The sequence below is a fragment of the Rosa rugosa genome, chromosome 7, assembly GCF_958449725.1.
Source record: "Rosa rugosa chromosome 7, drRosRugo1.1, whole genome shotgun sequence".
Taxonomy (NCBI): Eukaryota; Viridiplantae; Streptophyta; class Magnoliopsida; order Rosales; family Rosaceae; genus Rosa; species Rosa rugosa.
The window spans coordinates 8,120,729-8,139,799 of record NC_084826.1 but is presented as its reverse complement, the minus strand read 5'-3'; the positions used below and the strand labels follow the sequence as shown (position 1 = coordinate 8,139,799).

The 19,071-nt window shown below is 38.6% G+C and overlaps 2 protein-coding genes across 2 annotated transcripts; one reads left to right on the top strand and one right to left on the bottom strand.

Annotated features, from left to right (window-relative positions):
* Positions 1–280: 280 nt before the first annotated feature.
* On the bottom strand, positions 281–4,961 carry LOC133720502 (TOM1-like protein 6). Its single transcript, XM_062146831.1, has 9 exons — positions 4,550–4,961; positions 3,893–3,971; positions 3,670–3,768; positions 3,068–3,181; positions 2,628–2,791; positions 2,399–2,480; positions 2,238–2,323; positions 1,818–2,108; positions 281–1,410 (listed from the first exon to the last, which is right to left on the bottom strand). Exons 1-9 carry the CDS (start codon positions 4,684–4,686, stop codon positions 531–533), a joined length of 1,932 nt encoding a protein of 643 aa, XP_062002815.1. The 5' UTR covers positions 4,687–4,961; the 3' UTR covers positions 281–530.
* Positions 4,962–15,582: 10,621 nt separating this feature from the next.
* On the top strand, positions 15,583–18,920 carry LOC133722762 (protein LURP-one-related 10-like). Its single transcript, XM_062149634.1, has 6 exons — positions 15,583–15,591; positions 16,135–16,362; positions 16,460–16,573; positions 18,042–18,098; positions 18,455–18,652; positions 18,786–18,920. The coding sequence occupies exons 1-6, from the start codon at positions 15,583–15,585 to the stop codon at positions 18,918–18,920; spliced, it is 741 nt and encodes a 246-aa protein (XP_062005618.1).
* Positions 18,921–19,071: the final 151 nt, after the last annotated feature.

The following is a 19,071-nucleotide window of genomic DNA, read 5'->3' as shown; positions in this document are numbered from 1 at the left end:
GCTCTAAAAAGACTTCGGCAGGCAAACTCGTTAGGCAAAAGTAATGTTTTCATTTGGCCGATGAGTAATGCTCTTTTTGCTAAACTGAATGCCTTGGCCGGTATACTGTCTTTTATATTTTTAAGCTTGAGGTGGAAAGAGCTGTTGCTGTGTGGGAACTTTATATTGGTCTGAAGCTTAATTAAAAAGAAAACCGATCATCATTCTCACTTCTCAAAACCATATTCGTATCCTCCAAACACACACACCAAAAAACTCAGGGAATTATAAGTCGCGAGGATAGAGGATAACTACTGTCACTAATACATTTTGTGGAACCAACCAAGTTCTCCGATGTCACTTCACAATACTAGTAAAACAGAAAACGTTTTAAGAAATGATATGAAGTCTTAGAAGCAATGAATCTGCTAATACTGACAATCAAGGCTATGAGCCTGCCAACCTAAATAACATCCAGTGCATCCAAAATAGAAGATGCAGCTACTGAGTTGCAACACATATTCACATGGGCTGTTCTGTACGCCAGTATTTCACTTCCTCCCACCCACCATACCTTGGCCTGGAGTTCCAGAGAAGCCAGATGATGGGTTGCTGTTCGCCACCTTAAGCTTTCCATCAGCATTGCCAAAAACATTCAGATCTTCAAATAATCGGTACGAGGGAATGAAGGGCTTTTGTCCTGCAGCAGGTCCAGGGCTCCTGGGACCAGGATTTGTTGGGAAACCTCCGTTGTTATCTGACCCAGTGGTTCCTCTCGCAGGGAACGAATTATACTGCTGCAAAGGCCTTGCTCCTTGCGCTGGCATGTAAGCTGTTGTGTTGGTGTGAGGAGCCGCATACGTACTATTGGCGGGCACATGATTTTGGTTGTTAGGATAACCAGGAGAAGATGCCCATGGTGGAGGAGGGTAGGCAGAAGAGTATTGGGGATATTGAGGTTGAAACTGCGACTGGAATTGAGGTTGCTGTGGCTGTAATTGCGGCCTGAATTGAGGTTGTTGGGCCTGAGGTTGTGCCCAAGGAACAACATAGCTGTTGTAGGATCCAAGCCCAGGATTTCCAGGATAAGCTTGGGAAGGATAGGGATTGCCTTGTATAGCGGGGGAAACAGGTATCTGATGAACATTACCGTTAGATGCCGGAAGTGGGGGAGGGACAGATGTTGGAGGAGGAGGAGAGGTGTCACTGGAGATTTCTGTTGTCGACAAAGTGATACTCAGTAGGTCAATTATGTTCTGCTCTTGTGTAGTCTTAGTTGAAGCAGGTGGATCAGACAGAACTAAGGCGTTGTTTGGGACAGATGTTGCCACTGATGCAGACGGAGACGGATCTACGCTTACCAATGCCAAACCTTCACTGGTACCATTAGGTGTGCTTTCAGTAGGCTTGGAGGAACTTTGTTTGGAATGCCTGCATTCAATAAAACAAGCAACAGTTAGGAATATAACCCAACCAAATTGAATATATGAGCTTAAGCCAGAGAGTATCTACATCTACAGTACTTTTTGCACCATTAATTGGTCATGCAAGTCATCAGTAAGGTGCTTAATGAAAATGGGTCTAGAGCAATGGAGCTGTAGCATGGGTCTAGAAGAATAGCATGGGTCTAGACTGTCGTTACAGAGATGAAGAACTTCTGCAATGAAAACGATAGTCTAAAGAATGGGTCTAGAGCAATGGAGACCCATGCTATTCTTTAGACCCATGCTACAGAGATGAAGAACTTCTGCAATGAAAACGACAGTCTCGAATGAAAATGAATTTTAATGACCCTAAAGAATAGGATAAATAGAGAATGATGATCAGTCATAGACAACCTTCGAGCTAGCTGTGCAAATTCATCTTCCTCTTCTTCATCTTCATCAATTTGGACCCTGAACGTGGTAACAACTGGTGCAGAGGGACTAGCTTTAGGTCTTGGACTAGAGTCACTTGTGCTGGAGTCTTTTGCTTCAGTATGCTTGGAACTGGATGCGGGCATTTCAGCTGGTTGAGGACTAAAGTTTGCGGTTGGCAAAGGTAAACCAGAAGCTATAGCATCATGCTTTGCAAGCAAACTTTGCAGACTGTCGTTTAATTCGAGACCCCGTCCAAGAAGTTCTTCATCTCTGCACATTGCAGAAAAGATGATGTCACATATTGTACCAGCAAATAAATAAAACATTTCAGCAAGAAAAGATCTTAATCTTATAAAGAATATACAAGATTAGTCAAAAGAGAGATTGCAGGAGACTAACCCGGTTGTAGTTAGCATATGAATCAGCTTTTTCTGGTTGGCACGACACTGGTTGACAAGTTCAACTATGACTTCATCTTTTACACCCTACAGACACAAACACAAAGGTAAGCATCTTACCACAACTTATGAGCACAAAGTTTACTACATTATTCTCCATACCAATCGGTCATTAGGGTTCACAGCTTGCAGCATGTCACTCAAGAGCTCCATAACATCCCTCATAGAATCCAGGCTTGTCAAACTAAGATAATATAAAATAACAAAAATCAATGAGAAACAACAAATAAAGAAGCCTTTTGAAAGAAATCATTCCTCAACAAGAGCATTGATACACAAAGAACCAGGAAACACAAGGGACGTTTAGGGAATGAGACAACGCCAAACTCACGTTAAATTTTCGTTTTCTGTAGCCATTGTCTCATCAAGCCGCCTTGAGGAATTGCTAGGCATTCCATATCCAGCTTGAGAAGGTCTTGGTACTGAATTTGAAACAGGTGGTGCAAACATTGGAGCTGCATCTAAGGAATGCTTAGGAAACTCTACTCCAGACCGCTGCATTCAGAAATTGCACGATGAGTATTAAAGTATACATATATCTTAGGATTGTTGTTATTCTTTAATTATCATGCCACCCGTTTACAACCCAACAGAATTCAGTACATCCATGAGACATTTCTGACATAGCATGTTGGAGGTTCTAATACACAGGCTCAGCGAAACACACAGATGTATGTATGTATCCAATCTTAACTGTTAATACCGACTAGGCAGGAGACCTGAAGAGTTAAGAACATAAGAGAAAGCTGAACTGGATAGCTAAATGCATACCCTTAGCTCATCATATGCCCAATAGTACTGAGGATGCTTTCCTGAAGGCCCACCAAAAGCTGCTTGCCAAGAGTCCACCAATATCAAAATCTTATCCCTTACCTGCATATCTGACTGAAATTCCACACATATATGGGTTTTAGAGTGAGATAAGACTTTCTAACTGAAGAATTCCAAGTCAAGAAGAACAAGAAGAAGATTTAAATCAATCATGTAGGAGATGAAGGTTCAACAACTAACAATGCTGATACAGGAAGAGGCTTTGATGCATCATGAATTACGTAACAATGAAAAAGAAAAAAAGAAAAAAGGAGCATAGAAGGAATGTCATCAAAGCAAGACTGCAGTACATTTGGGACAATTACAACCTGTCATCAACCTGAAGACACAGGAGGCGTAAAAACCACCAAGAACAGGCCATTTAAGCCCTACTCATTCTTATATCACGTGCATGTGCACATGCACACAGAGTCCAAAAAACATATTGGATTTTGCAAAATCATTCCCTCAAAAGAACTACACATCACACAATATGGCTTAAAAGAATAATATCAAAGTCTTGAGAAACAGAATCAGGGTATTAAAGCGTCTGTCAGACTTACCTTCTTCCTCACAATTTTTATCATCTCTCCCAATATATTCCTCTCTGCAATTTGAAAATGGATATAATCACCACAATTCTTCACCATTGTCTCCAATAGCTACAAAAGTAGATTTATCACACAATTAACTAAAAGTGAAAGATCCTGTTGATTTCTGAAATGAAAGAAACACACGCAGATAAAACAATTTGGAAGTGTGAGATTGTTTTGGATAAAAGCTGACCGTCAAAGCAAGGAATTGAACTTTGGGGTTCTTATGCTGCAACCTTCTTTTTACAGCTTTTACGACATCTTTTGCCTGCCTGAGAAATTCAACACAAGCCCGTCAGTGAACAAGCACAGTCTACCATAACCGAGCCTCATTCTATTTAACTCACATCATATATATATATATATATATTTTTTTTCTAAAATAAATTGTTGAAACCATTCTGTCAAAAAAATGGAAAAGCCTTCCCATCAGCTTCAAGTCCCATCAAGGGGAAAACAAAATCCAGAAACAGATTAAATTGAAATAGGAGGAAGAATGCCCTTTATATAAAAACAAAGAACATAATTTGTACCTACAATGATCTGTAGAAAAAAAAAGAACCCTATAAAATTAAGAAAATAAATAAATATATAAACCCTCCAATACTAAGCAATACATCATCATCACTCAAACAGAATTAGCCTCAAGTCATAACAAGTACTACACAAAAAATAAAAAATAAAAAAATAAACAAATAAAGAAGAACCTTCATCTGAATTAAGCAGTAGAGAGCCTCAAACTCATAATCATCAAAAGCGTAGAAATTTCAAAAGTCAACCAAAAGACCAAAACGTAGCCACAAAAAAAAAAAAAAAAAAGCAAGGAGCTTTTAGAAGCAGAAGCATGTACCACTGATGAGAATTGACGGAATCACAGATATCGATGTTCATCGTCCAATCAGGGTTTATCAGAAGATCGCTCGTCGCCTTGTCCACCGCCACACTCGCCGAAGACGACGACGACGACGCTGACGTGGCCACTATCATCTTCCCCTCTCTCTCTCTCTTTTTCTCCGACTAGTCAATTCAATTCAATTCACACCTCAAAAACGACAGCCAACACCGCCTTCACAATTCACACCTCCATGCCTAAAACCTTCGAAACCCTAGATTAAAAAAAAAAGTCTCAATCTTTCTCAGTCTAAGAAGATAAAGATCGAAGCTTTTTGGATTAGAGAGGTTTTGGGTAAATTTTGATTTTGCAGAAAAAAAAAAGGCGTTTTGTTCTATCCTAAAAACTGTTGCCCAAGTTTCGTATGCTTTCCCGGACTCTTATATAAAAGTTGGTATTTTTCCACCCCCGCCACGTGGCATCGACGCGTGTTGAGAGCTGTGCCCCCATAGCTCCCTCCCATACGGTCATTATACGTATACACACAAGTATTTTTTTTTTTTATATTATAAGTTATAACTAAGAGTGTGATCCTCAATGGCAAGTAAAGGTGAGGTTGGGGTGGTGAGTGGTGGTGATAATGAGCTTGAAAAGTCAGAGAATGGAATAATATAGAGGGGGAGTGACTTTGTGGATAAGAAGACACTGTTGTATAGGTCCCTATCGGGGACGGCCTTTGTTGTCTCTTTTTTATGGTGTGCGACACTTTTTGGAAAAGCATAGTGACTAATTTGAGGGCTATTTTTTAGCTAGGTTCAACTTTTTGAGGTTTTCCAACTAGGGGATTTGGTGTCATTTCTTGTCGAACTAACCTAAGATTCCGCTTTCATTTGTGGCCTTACTCATAATAGTCTAGTAACGTTGGTAATGAATGCTGTTGGTGCTATTACTTGGGAAGAAGATTATTCTCTTACTTGGCTGACAGGTTTATACTAAATTTGATTTCAATGTATTTAACTGTTTAATTATTGAAACGATGGTAAAAGAAAATGAAGATATTTACACATTGCGGAAATTAAGCTCTCTAGATGTGATATGCACACCTTAACTCTACGAGTGTGTGGATATGTGAATTAGTTAAATTTTAGATCTTATCTCTATTTTTTTGGATCTTATCTACATTTTTACACAATGTAAGAGTAGCGGTGTGAAGTCGGAATGTGAATAAATTTATTATAAAATTAGTGTTTTCTTAACGATTTAGGTGTAGAAATTCATTTCTTGTCTAGATGTTATCTACAGTAATGCCCTAATCAGGGGGTGATTATGCTCGGCTCGATCTTCTTAATTGATTCTTGGTTTTGTTGAGACATTGTCCTCAGTACTGCCCTGGTCAAGTGGTGATTACACTCTGCTAGGTTTTTAATTTCTTAATTTATTTTCTAACTTAATATTTGAAAAGTTTTAGTTATTATTAGTTTTGTAAAGTTGATGGAATTAGCATTTGATGGTGGTAGCTCCACTCCTTTTGTTTTGAATGAATGGAATATGAGGTTCTTGCGTGAATTTAGAATTGTATTCCTAGCAAGCTTAAGATCCTTTTATTCATGTTCCATCAAGTGGGTCAAATAAAAATCATTGAGATCACATCCCTGATAAAACTGTTCGATATGCTAATTATGTACGTAATCTTGACTACTGTGTATATTAAAAAGGAAAACAACATCAATAATGCTCATAATTTTATTGTATTCATAATCATCACAATGATAATACTAATGAAGTTAGTAAACATAGTGGATGATCTCTATAATGAAATATAAAGAAATTTCCCATTTCCCGCACTGAAGTGGACAAAGTTGGAACCTACACAAGTGGCATGGTTTGGTTATGTAGACCTTTGACTTCAGAAATGTGATCCATATATGTCCATATTGATCATAATATTAATTCTTGGCGTGGAGGTGATTACAATTTAACCAGCAAGCTTCATTATTACTGGGATTCTTCTTGCCTTCAAAGTTATTAAGTGTTGAATAGAAATCAAAGGGTAGAGTCAGTCATTACCAACATTTGCATTTCACATAAACCCTAAATCTGCAAGAAGGGCTAAGGTAGAAATTTCCCATACTAATATATGCTAGTGTTCAAACTTTAAAGGGTACGCAGAGTCAGCCGTCATTTCTATTTGCATTTCACACAAACATAAAGAGATATCTCATGAGTATTTTATTATACCGGACAATTAAATCTCAGAGTTTAGAATCGTAAATGTTTTATGGAAAATGATTTGTGGCCTCAATGAGGCCTAAGATTTGTGGCCTCAATCTTAGGTGTCATGCCATATCACCTACACACATCACCAATTTGTCAAATCATGACATGTAATTCTTGAGAAAAAGATCATCTTATCCTTCCAAAATCTAATGAATCTAAGTTATTTTGGCTTTCTTCTAAACAAAAATTATTTTGGTTTTTTTGTTTCATTTTTTCTTTTCGTTACACTCATGATTAGATTTAAACAACATGTTTTTTACTACCATTAACAATACGCCCCTAGCGCTCTGCTAGGGTTTGTGGAGCGGCGCGTCTCTTGACCGTCGCATCCTAAACCTACTCCATTCATGGAGATAATTTCAGGCCTCGGTCTCTGTGTGTTGGCTTTTGCTGTTCTCGATGGCAGAGCGGAGTTTGAGGAGAGTTTTGGCGTTGGTGTGGTCCTGCCGGCGAGTCAAAGGACTTTTGGATCGGCGAAGGAGGGTGGCGGTGGTTGTTGGAAGGAGTGGGATCCGGGTAGAGGGTTGATCCATTTCTCTCACGGTGTTCCTAGCGGGTCGGATCATCCCTGCGCTGATGACACGATGAGTAGGCTGTGGTCGAGTAGATTGGGAGCTTTCTTTCTCCGATCGGATCTTCTGAGACTGCTGCAACAGGTTTGTGGGGCGGCGGTTGAGGGGAATTCCGTTGTCTTCAAGGCAAGCAGTGACCGCCGGCGTAGGCGCAGTGGGCGTGGCGGTGTAGGTGATTGTTCATGTATGGTACGGGCGCGTTCATTCGATGGGTCGACAATTGGTAGTGCAGGCGACCTCTTCTGGCCGGTTGACTCCCGATCGTGTGGCAGCATGGCGGACACTCAGTGCGTCACCGGCGGCAGGGACAAAGGTCGAGATGCGGTGTGTGACGGCGCTGGTTTTCTGGTGGATGGTGTCAGGATCCGGATCTGGGATCCGGGTAGAGGTTGGTATTGGCCTGCGGCCCACTATCTTTGGTGGGCTTGTTATGGTTCGCTAGAATGGATTTGGGCTCCTGTGATTTACTATTGGATCCAGGACCCAATTCTATGGTATTTGTTCGTGAAAGATCGTCTGCCAACATGGCCATGTTCTGACACCCTTGGCTGGCTTCGATCTTTAGGTGGGAGAGTGCCTTCATTCCGACGCCAAGTTGATTTTTGTCAATTTGTGCGTTGGAGTTCGATGGGTAGTCAAACCACCGACTACTCAATTCACTACACGGCTGCAATCCGTAGTGTAAAATCAGCGCTGCGTCTCGACGTTGCTGCTCCTTGCATTTTTAAGTTTTTATATTTCAGATGTATTTTCTTTTTCGTACTGTTTCTTGATGTCTTTTGGCATCGTATCGTTGTAATTTTTCGATTTCAATAAATTGCTGACCTCCTTCGATTCAAAAAAAAGATTTAAACAACAATTTTTTTTTTCTTCAATCAAAAATAGAAAAAAATTAATGTAATTCAGTCAATAGATTTGCATAACATATGTATATGAATTCAACCTTTGTTGGGCTCCTGTAAATTTTGAAAATAATGTGAAAAATACATATGATTATGATTATATATATTCTTTTGTTCATTTTTCTCTCTCTTTATGTAGCTAGGGTTTACACGTTATATTTGAGTTTATTATTTTTTGTTTGTTTTTTTCCTTATATTTAGATTTGTAGATGATAATTAATGGCTGGAATTTTTTCTTACCTCTTAATTTAGACATAATACCAAATTCAATTTATTAATGCTATTTTTTTGGATGAAATTAATCAATATTTGTAAAGAAAAGTCAATGCCTATTTCTTTACTACATTGATGCTATTTGGAAAGAAAAATTATAGGAAAGAATTTAATTAAATGAAGAAAAATATTTGTCAAAGAATTTGTAGACATATCTCTTAAATTAATACATAATTAATAACTAATCTTTTTTTTTCGTCACCTAATTTAATTCATTAATGTAATTGATTCATCCCTTAACATCTAGAAGGAAATATAAAAGGGTAGAATTGGTGTTGCAATAGTATGATGTGGCAAGATTTATTATATGAAATTGAAAATAAAATTTGTATTTGCTTACATGGCATGACACCTAGGATTTGAGACCACAAATCTTAGGCCTCATTGAGGCCCTATATCATTGCCCATGTTTTATATACAGTGTTCATTTGTGAGACATATTTAACTAATTAATTAAATAGCTCTAACTTCAAAATTTCAATAGCACTATAAGGTGGTGTTTGTTACATGGGATTGGATAGGATTGGACATCCTTATCTAGTCTAATCCCAGTTATCCCATATTTGGCAGCAAAGAGGACTCTTTTTAATGAGACTCCACAGTCCCAAAAATACCTCAACACCTTCTACCACAAACCCACCAAAAACCATGGGATTGTGGAAGCCACTCTCACTCGATCTACTCTTCCCTTCCGTTCGTCGTTCATCATTCTCAACCTGCAATTCAACCCCGCCCCATTTATTACTTCATTCCCACACCCCTATGGCGGCGCCGTTACTCGCCACCCAACCAAACACAGCTCCCACGCAGACTGGGTGATGGAAAACCTCATAATTGAGCCCTCAGCAGTGCGAGGTTCTCAGTCACTGATTGACTCCTTCAAGTACCACCGTCGTCAACCCGAAACCACCACCACAGACGGTGTACCCAACGGTGGCTGAAATACCCAGAAACCAATTCTTCCAAAACATAATCAAATTTCAAAATCATGTAAACTAGCATGTAGAACACGAAGAGTAGATCAACTTTCATACCTCATGCACTTCAAAACATCGCCGGAGCCGCCAGAATTTGTAGAGAAACCGCCGGAGACCTCGGCGTTCGATTCTCTCTCCACACCCACCAATTGGACAGACTGAGGCTAGAGGCACGTCGGCGACCAGAAGATGGATCGAACCCAACCGGTGCGCTGGCCAGAGGTGGCCTGACGGCGGAGTTATGATCTGGTCACTGTTTGGAGCTTTGCTAGTTTTGCAGGTTGGTGGTGTTGAAGGTTTTAGTTCTATACTTAATCCCGCTGGCACCAAACGTGGGTAAAAGCACTCTATAGCATAAGTCTGGCTTGAGGAGTGCAAGACTCTAAAAGAAATTAAGCCGGGATAACACAATCCCCCTAACAAACGCGGCCTAAAATTATCTGGATTTCCCATCCAAATATGTACCTGCAGATTCCACATATTGTCAGTTTCAAATAATGAACACGTGAAACTTGCATTTCACTTCTCTGTGTCAATAGTGCCTAGCTTAAACTCGATATATAACGAATTTTGTTCAACTCATGCAACATTCTGGTCAAAGTTTTGAAGGGTCCGTGAAACTTCTAGGAGGGTCAAGTGCTAGTACGTACTAGCGATCTAGTCTGGTAGAAGTCATAATCAGGTTGCTATATGACAATAATAGAGGTGGATGTCCTTTTAATTCCTATGATCCTACCACATGAATTGTGATACACACCAGCGCTATGAACTATGAAGTATGAATAAGAAAGCATATATTTGTCCCTATTAATGTTAAGTACAATCAGCCTCCAGTTATTGCATTACCACAAGACTTGTGTGGACTGTGCTTCTACTCCCTTCTAGCTCCAAAAGTCACCCTCTAAGCATGAGGTATTTCTCACATTAATGTTTAATTGATTAATATTATTCTCAAAGGGATTTTAGCTCAATCAAGGCGGATTATCAAAGGTTCAAGGTTGAGCAGAAACAATGTCTCGTGATCAAAATTATTGTAAATTATGAAGAAAAAGAATAGTTTATAGGACCAAAGTAATTCAAGAGATGCCTGAGACATGCTATTAATCAAATATTTTAGCCTATTAATCAATCAAGGCGGAAACGAAATTTTTTTCCCACCATGTCTATCTTAAGTGAGATTTGATTGTGATATTCATGATGCCAATTATTCTAAATTATTAATAGGTCACAACTCACCAGCCTTAGATTCTCTATTACTCTCAAGTACCTCAAATATTGCAGACCAGCTAATAGCCTATACGAGGCATTAAACTTTAATCAGGAGACTGTCTTAAGTATCCGGCATTATTCTCAATGTACTGCTATACGTGCAGTTTGATATATATGCATGGGTGAGGCACTTCAGACCCTTACAAAAGTATCATTGATAATGAATTTACAATCTTTTGAACAATTACACTTGGTGTAATGTAAAAATAATAGCTTAATTGAAAGCTAGAATATATATATATATATATATACAGATTCTATCCAGAGCGATGCCTCGCTCTGAAATTTCAGAGCGAGGTTAGAGTTTAGGGTCACTTTTCGGTCGCATATCCACATCTCGACCGTTCGGTTTTTAGGTACTAATGTATAGATCATCTCTGCAAAATTTCAGTCAAATTGATGGTCGGTAAGACATTGATAACTGCCTTAAAGCTAGTACGGTCCAGGTTGGACAGATTTAGTTCGTCTATTGGTTTGAACGAGTTAGATACCTTATAGATCATCAATTTGGCTGAAATTTTGCAGAGATGATCTATACATTAGTACCTAAAAACTGAACGGTCGAGATGTGGATATGCGACCGAAAAGTGACCCTAAACCCTAACCTCGCTCTGAAATTTCAGAGCGAGGCATCGCTCTGGATAAGTTCTGTATATATATATATATATATATATATATATATATATATATATAAATAAAAATCGCTTCTGTTTTAATTCTGGTTCAACTAGAACGTAATAATCTCCCCCATTTCTTTATCCTTGTGCAGCCTTTGCCTTTCAATACCGATGAAGACAAATCATTTATCAATAAAAGGTCATTATCGGTAAATATGAAAGCAAGCAGAGAGTAGATTCCCATAAGAGGAGATAACTTAACCTTAATCACCTATTTACATGGAATTTTTTGAATGCATCCTAGAAGTCCGACGTCAATTTCCAAGTCCTTGGTTAATATCATCAACGACTTATTCCCCGGCCAAGATTCTGTAAAAGAAAATTTCAAACTCACATATGATTATGACATGCATGCATAAGCATATTAAAAGAAACCTCATGATCAAGATTCATTAAATTCCATAAATCAATATATAATGTGTCAACTAATGTTAGTCCCACATATTCATATTCTCAATCTATTACTAGCTCCCAAATACATTCATATGCTGCTAAATTTTTTTTCTTGATTCTAATTGATTGTCTTTTTTTTTTTTTAACGACAAGTTTTAAATCGGATGGAAACCGCAAGGAACCGTAGCGCCGGGGGGGGGGGGCGCATCTAATCCTTTTGCCGCCGCTTCAGGGGGTATTCACATTTGGCATATGCCTACTCTGACCGAGATCTCAGATAACTTGATTCGTGTATACAAAATTCATGTAAATGAGTAGTTCAGTACATGCATGCAGTTATATATCTGTTAGCCTCTAAAAATCACCTCGGTCAAGAAAGCCGAGAGATCAAGGAACAAATGTCCTTCTCAATGGATTGATTGCGGGGCGTGCCAACACACGGCCAGAAGGCCAAGTGTGCAATTGTAGATGTAGTACTGACTTATCAAGCAATTGTTGGCCGAGGAAGGAACTGATTCTCGGTCGATAGTTCGCTGCCTTTGGATCAAGGACTTGATAGCTGAAGGTCGGGTGAATTGAGTGTGGTTGTGAGAGTGTGAGTGAATATGAATTATTTGGTCACAGGGCTTAAGTCAATTGGATCCAAGTAATAACATGTAACTGTAAAGGTGAACTCGTAACGAATGTAATTCTCAATATTGATAGCTACTATGCAACTACGAACAGTAAATAACATGGTCAAACAAATAAAGTATAAAGACAATAAGGAGCAAATAAAATATAACAATAAAACTGAAATCTTGAACGGCTGAAAATTATAAACTATTGTTTGAAAGAAACAAAAGAAACAATTCAAAATCGATACTAGGCTACAAAGAAAGTAAAGTAACTGAAATTGTAACTAGCAGAGCAAACTAACTACGGAACATATGGAAATTCTACCTAAGCAAAAAGTAAAACAAAAGAGAAAAGCTTGATGGCTTTAGTTTCTGGAGTTGTGTGTGTGATGTCTTCTATCGGTGCTTCTATTTATATTGGCTGCTCTGTGACTTGAACTGATCTCTTGACTCTTTGAAGTTGAGTGGAATTTGGCCTCCTCTTGGCCCAATGACTCTATCTTGATTTGGCTCCAATACTTATCGTCGGCTGACTTGACGCTGGACTCTATCCTGATCGGCTCTGATGGTCGTCATCAACGGCTGTAATTAACCTTGAAGTAGACTATCTTGGATTGAACTCTCCTTATCGGCTAACGAACTTCAATTCGACTGAAACACTAACTTGATCAAATTTCATCTTTATCATTTATCGGCCTTCTCTATCAATCGGCTGCTTTCTTTCCTAGTTGCTGAGTCCAAGTTGTAAACTGGCTGAAGTGATTTGAGCAATCGGCCGATGGGCTTTTAGACAATAAATCTCTTTTCGAATTGATGACTACGGGCTGGCCGATAACCAAAAGCCTAGCTTTGTCTAACTCGTCTTGGACCAACTGAACTGTCCAATTACTCATTAGCCAACATTTCTGGCTATCAGCCCAATTACTTGTTGAGCGGCTCATTGTAACTCAAAATCATTCAATAACTATATGCACATTGGCTATGTCTGAGTGGACATGCAAATTAATGTGGGTGCAAACAATATCAAGGTGGACGTACGGCATGCAACTGACGCCGTCTTGGTGCATGAGCAGGTGCTCCCCGGTGTCTAGTCTAAGGTCGTTCTCAGATAGATCTAGGGTTGAGTTTGGGGAGTGAGTTTGGTTTATGAAATCTGCTGCTTCTGCAAAGTGAAGCAAAAGCACGCGAAAGAACATTGTTTATGCCCTAAATATACTCATATTACAGGCATATATATCGTTTGCATTTGTAGAGAGTACCTTGGCTGGGTGAAGGGAAAGGAGAGAAGGAAAGACTTTAAAATTATTTTATTTTATTTTATTTTATTAAATAATGGAAACTGGCTTGTAACTTGTTTGCCCTTATATCAAAGTCTGAAACTTTTTTTTTTTTTCTCTCTTAGTTACATCTTCTTCTTCCTCAATCTTCTCAGATGCATCCATGCCATGCATGCCTATTCTTAATTAAAAACACAATAAAAAGAAGAACTTTATAGAAAAGGACTTGATCTGTTGCCCAAATTTCGATTCCACCCGTTTTTCATGGTAATGAAGCCAGAAATGTTTATAGATCGAGTTCTGCTCAAACACCTGAGAAGAAATTAAGAGCGATGGACAAGCCTTACTAAATTCCCTTGTATGATCGATACCTAAGTGAGCCTAAATATTTGTGGCTCTTAGTAATCTATTAAATATTGTAAGACCCTTTGATATTTTGCTTTTGTTGACGGAGTTTTGACTTTTATGTTCTTTTCTTATCTCAAACTTTTCTTTCTTTTACCTACTTTAAGAAAATTTACGATTGCTAATCGAGAAAGATGGATTCTCGTCTAATCGATATCAGTACACATCCTAACTATTGATTATTCATATATGTATTACACTTCTATTCCTGAGCCTATGTGCTTCTTATTGTTGAGGTCTATGTGCGTTTTTTTCCTGGGGGTCTATGTACATCTTGTAATTTGATGCATCATTTAGACCATCTAGTACATATCTTATTCATTGACAAAAAAAAAAAAAAAAAAAACAAACAAACATATATGTGCTGCTTGATCTTTCCCTATAAACTTCCTAGGAATTAATTCTATTACAACTATGAACGAGAAGCTAAGAAGGGTTTGGGGTTTAAGATTTCATGAAGATATGAGTTTCGACAAAATGACAACATATGACATATATTAGTACGTAAAACAGACACTATGAATAAGAAGGCATATTTGTCGCGATCCCAGTTAAATAACGTTAGTCATCATTCAATTACTGCAAAGAACAACAAGACTTGTTTAAACTGTACGTAAGCGCTTCTTCCGATCGAACAATTAGGAAAGGCACATATATAACAATTCTGTTGATTCTGTTGTTTTTGTAGCATTGCTAATGTGCTTCAGTTCTGATACAACCAGAAATCCCAATCAAGCACTTCCAATACACGCGACGAATTAACCTTAACCTATCTACTTGAAGTTTAGAATGTATACTATATATAAGTCCCACATCAAATTCCAAGTCTTACGTAAATATCAATGACATACTCCCAAGGTTCGATCTGTAAAATAAACCTAAATAGGTCTTCATTAGTTCCATATATAAATATTACAATCAAGATGATTGTCTCAATTTCTATAGCTCGCCACATTCAAAATAAGGTCATAGTTGATCCTTAATTAACACGATCTCTTATCATAATGATGATATTAATACCAAATACTGTTAGACTAAAAGTGGACTTCAGTTTACAAATTGGATTGAACCATGATCATTAATAGGAGATGTATGTCTAGTACAATACCTAGAAACCTATTGAGTTAATTATATCAGCTCATAGGTTAGGACTCCATTAGTAGGATTACTTGGTAATCCGATTTAGTGTTGCATTAGGTCTCCTTGTTGCTGGTGACTTGGTTTCTAAGAAACATCTTTATGGGAGGATTCTTAGGATCATAACCAATATATATAGGAAGTGTAGGTCCCTGCTCTCTCTGTTACAAAAAGCCTCAAGTCCTGCCCCATAGAAGGAAGGAGCTTGAATTCAGAGTTGAGGAGAAGATCAATACTAGTTGCTGCCAAACCGTCTGTTGCAATGACACCTAACAATGAAGAAGGTATGTCTCAAATATCATGATGTTTGGTTCATGTTGTGTTGATTAATATTAAGTGTATTTATGCCTTTGTGAATTGATCTTGGATTAATTGCTCATTCAGTTCAACAAATACTCCATCACCATCACCCATCATCAGCCTTAAGTACTGTAATTTCTAGTTTTCTACCCCATCAGTATTTCAATTGTCAGAGAAGTTAAGACCTTAGCTACTGATGATGATGTTAGCATCCTCGTAGTAAAAAATGCTGATGGTAATACCATTGTCGGAGTGAAGCAGAAATTTTATTGGTTTTGTCATGACCGACTAGTTTTGTACAACGCCGCTGGAAAACCCTTCGACGTAAGGTTTGAATTCAAGGATATCATATGGGTTTTGAGTGTTTTTCTAAGCTAGCTACATATCTTTTCCAGAACTGTATAGAAATGCTTTTCTTTAGTTACTTTAGCCTAAATTGTGAAGCTCACTCTTATGTGTTTCAAACAAAGATTAGCTTTTACCAGCAAAAGCGTTAGTGATTAAAAAGACATATCTTTCATGTGCAGTCAAAGATGACAAACAAATGGAAAGCTTTTAGGGGCGATAGCAAACAACTCAGTGATCTTATTTTTACTGCTAAATCATCTGCTTCACAGTTCCATTTAGATACCAAGTTGAAAGTGTTCATAGCAAAGAACAAAACAAAGAATACACCTGACTTTAAGCTCAAAGGAAATTGGTTCGAACGATCTTGCGCTGTATATGCTAAGAACTCCTCCACTATCGTTGCTGAAGTAAGAGATTAATTTAATTTAGCGCTTTGATTTCTAGCCATGAGAACTGTCTGGTGTGCAAATACTAATGGTGAGACTAATGTTGTTGATATTGCAGATGAATAAGAAGCGCACAGTTGACAGCGTGTTGTTTAAGAAGGACAATTTCATGGTCACTGTGTATCCTGGCATGGATTACGCATTCATTGTGGTGCCTTTTGTCATTCTTGATGTAGGTTTTTACTTTTTAGAATATCATATCCTTAACAAAACCTCGAGTCAGATTTTTCTTTGGTTGCTAAGAAATAATTGGAATTTTATGGCAATTTTTGTAGTTAATTGCAAAGTGATATTAAGATGTTATGGAAAGATAAATAAATCATTAATAAATAGAGAAAAAACACTATTATATATGACCATCAACAGTGTCATTAAAAGACAACGGTATCCTAGCCCTAGCGCCGCGAGAGAACAAACACCATCCGATCGTTCCCTGTCCGCCGGCGGCCCGGGATAACGCCGGCTTTGGCCGCGTTGTCTTTATGCTGGCTGCCGGACGGGCACATCACTGTCCGGGGTTGAGGTCGAGAGAGAAGATGGCTGTAACGTGGGGTTTCGGCAGGCTGGTTGGAAGGCAGATCTGGACGGCGTGGTGGTTTCTGTGCAGGGAAGGAGCGATTCGGCAGCGGCGTGATTAGTGGGCGTCTGGGCAACGGTGCGGCTGGTGGGGCTCGGGGCTGGGTGCTGCATCAGCAGAGGCTTGGGGCTCGAGGCGTTTGCTGGCTTGTGGCGGAGTTTGGACAACGCGGCTCGGGGCGAGGCTGGTGCATGGTGGAACTCGTGGCGAGGCGGTTTTCGTGGCAAGGCTGGCTCGTGGCGTGGTTCGTGGCGGGGCTCGAGGGCGGAGCTGCACAGGCTATTGCCGACGTGGTGGATTGGTGGTCCACATGTCTTGCTGGGCCCTTCAATTGACCTATTCTCTCTGGACTGCCCTATTGGGCTTTCAAAGTTGGGCTGGGGTTTTTTTTAACCCTAAGCCTTTCCTATGTTTTTTAGTTATTTTTACAATAAATTCCTTGTATTAGGAAACTAAGCACCGATGTGCATCTATGTCTCTTTAGCGTCTCTGGAGTAGTACCGAAGGAGGATATCCGTTGACTCTACGTATTTGAATGTATAATGAGTAGGACTATTTGTACGTACCGCTAACTTCTTGTCTGTCTCAATGACAGCGGAAGGGTATGTAATGATCTATTCTGGCCTCAGATGAATATATTGACGAATTAAAAAAAAAAGAAAAAAAAAGACAACGGTATCAATTGAATCAAAACCTAGGCCTTCCATGATATCAATCATAAAGATCAAAATCTAGCTTAATTAATTAGTAAAGGATATATGTGGCAATATAGCTCAACCGTTAAGGTACCTCATAGTTGCCCTATAGTTTGACCATCATAACTTTCTACCACATTTCGGAGTATGAGTTCAATTGATAGAAACCAGCAGAGTTCAATTGATGTACTCATTTCTTTAGTTGAATAAAATTCCGATTGAATAAAAAATAAAAAAAGTGTAATGTTTAGCACGACTTTTCTCGCTATATACCTTTGCTCCGGAAACTTTGTAGTCAAGGATATCTATGGTAATATCATTTTCATAGTGGATAAAAGTCTAAAACATTTTCCTGGTTTGGTGACAAGCGAACCTTACTTGATGCTGCTGGAAATCCAATTATTACTCTACGTCACAAGGTAAAAGTTCCATATGTATGTTGACGTACATCATGTATCCTATTCTATACAGAGGTTTATGTATTTGATATATCGTTTTACATTCTAAAACAAATAGTTACAGCTAAGTAGTGCACTAGGCTTTATTGAATCATTTAAGTAGGCATGGAGTGATGAAAATAATCAGTACTGTTGGAGAACAGAATCTCATGCATATCAGAAAATTTAAGCCTTGCAAATTAACGTACATATAGGATCTTTGGCTTCTCCTCCTGTCGGTAGGGAGTCTTGGATTGGATGCCTAAATCTGTATACACATAATTTATTAATTACTTTCTAATTACCTTATGACTAATGATTTATATTGCATAATTTATGTGCAGTTCATCCACGAATGGAACGTTTATAGGGGCAGTAGCAAAGAACCAAGTGATCTGGTTTTTAGTGCAATCAAATCTTCAATGTTTCAGTTCAATACAAGAAACACCACAATGAATGCCCCTGATTTCAAGGTTAAGGGAAGCTGGCTCCAACGATCCTGCCTCATATATGCTGGGGACTCTTCCACCATCATTGCCGAAGTAAGATTCTAATCTATGTACATGCGATACGTACTTATGAAGCTAATTGATTCGATGTAATGTACTAATAATGTGTGTGTTTGTGTGTCTGAAAATTGGTATTTGAATAGTGTTGTGGCAATTATCATTGCAGATGCATAAGAAGGACACAGTTCAAAGTGTGCTGTTTGGCAAGGACAATTTCATGGTCAGAGTATGTCCTGGTATTGACTATGCATCCATTGCCACGCTTATTGTGATCCTTGATGCGATTAATGGTGATAGATAGGCACCATTAAGTTGAGCGTTGAGTGGTATAATTGGATGACTAGTTAGCATGGATCTGCTTTAATGTATAAGCAGGTTGGCTTTGTACCTTTGTTGATCGTGTGGTTAATTTGTTTATTCATGAGAAGATTGCTTTCAGAAGCGTCAGTTTC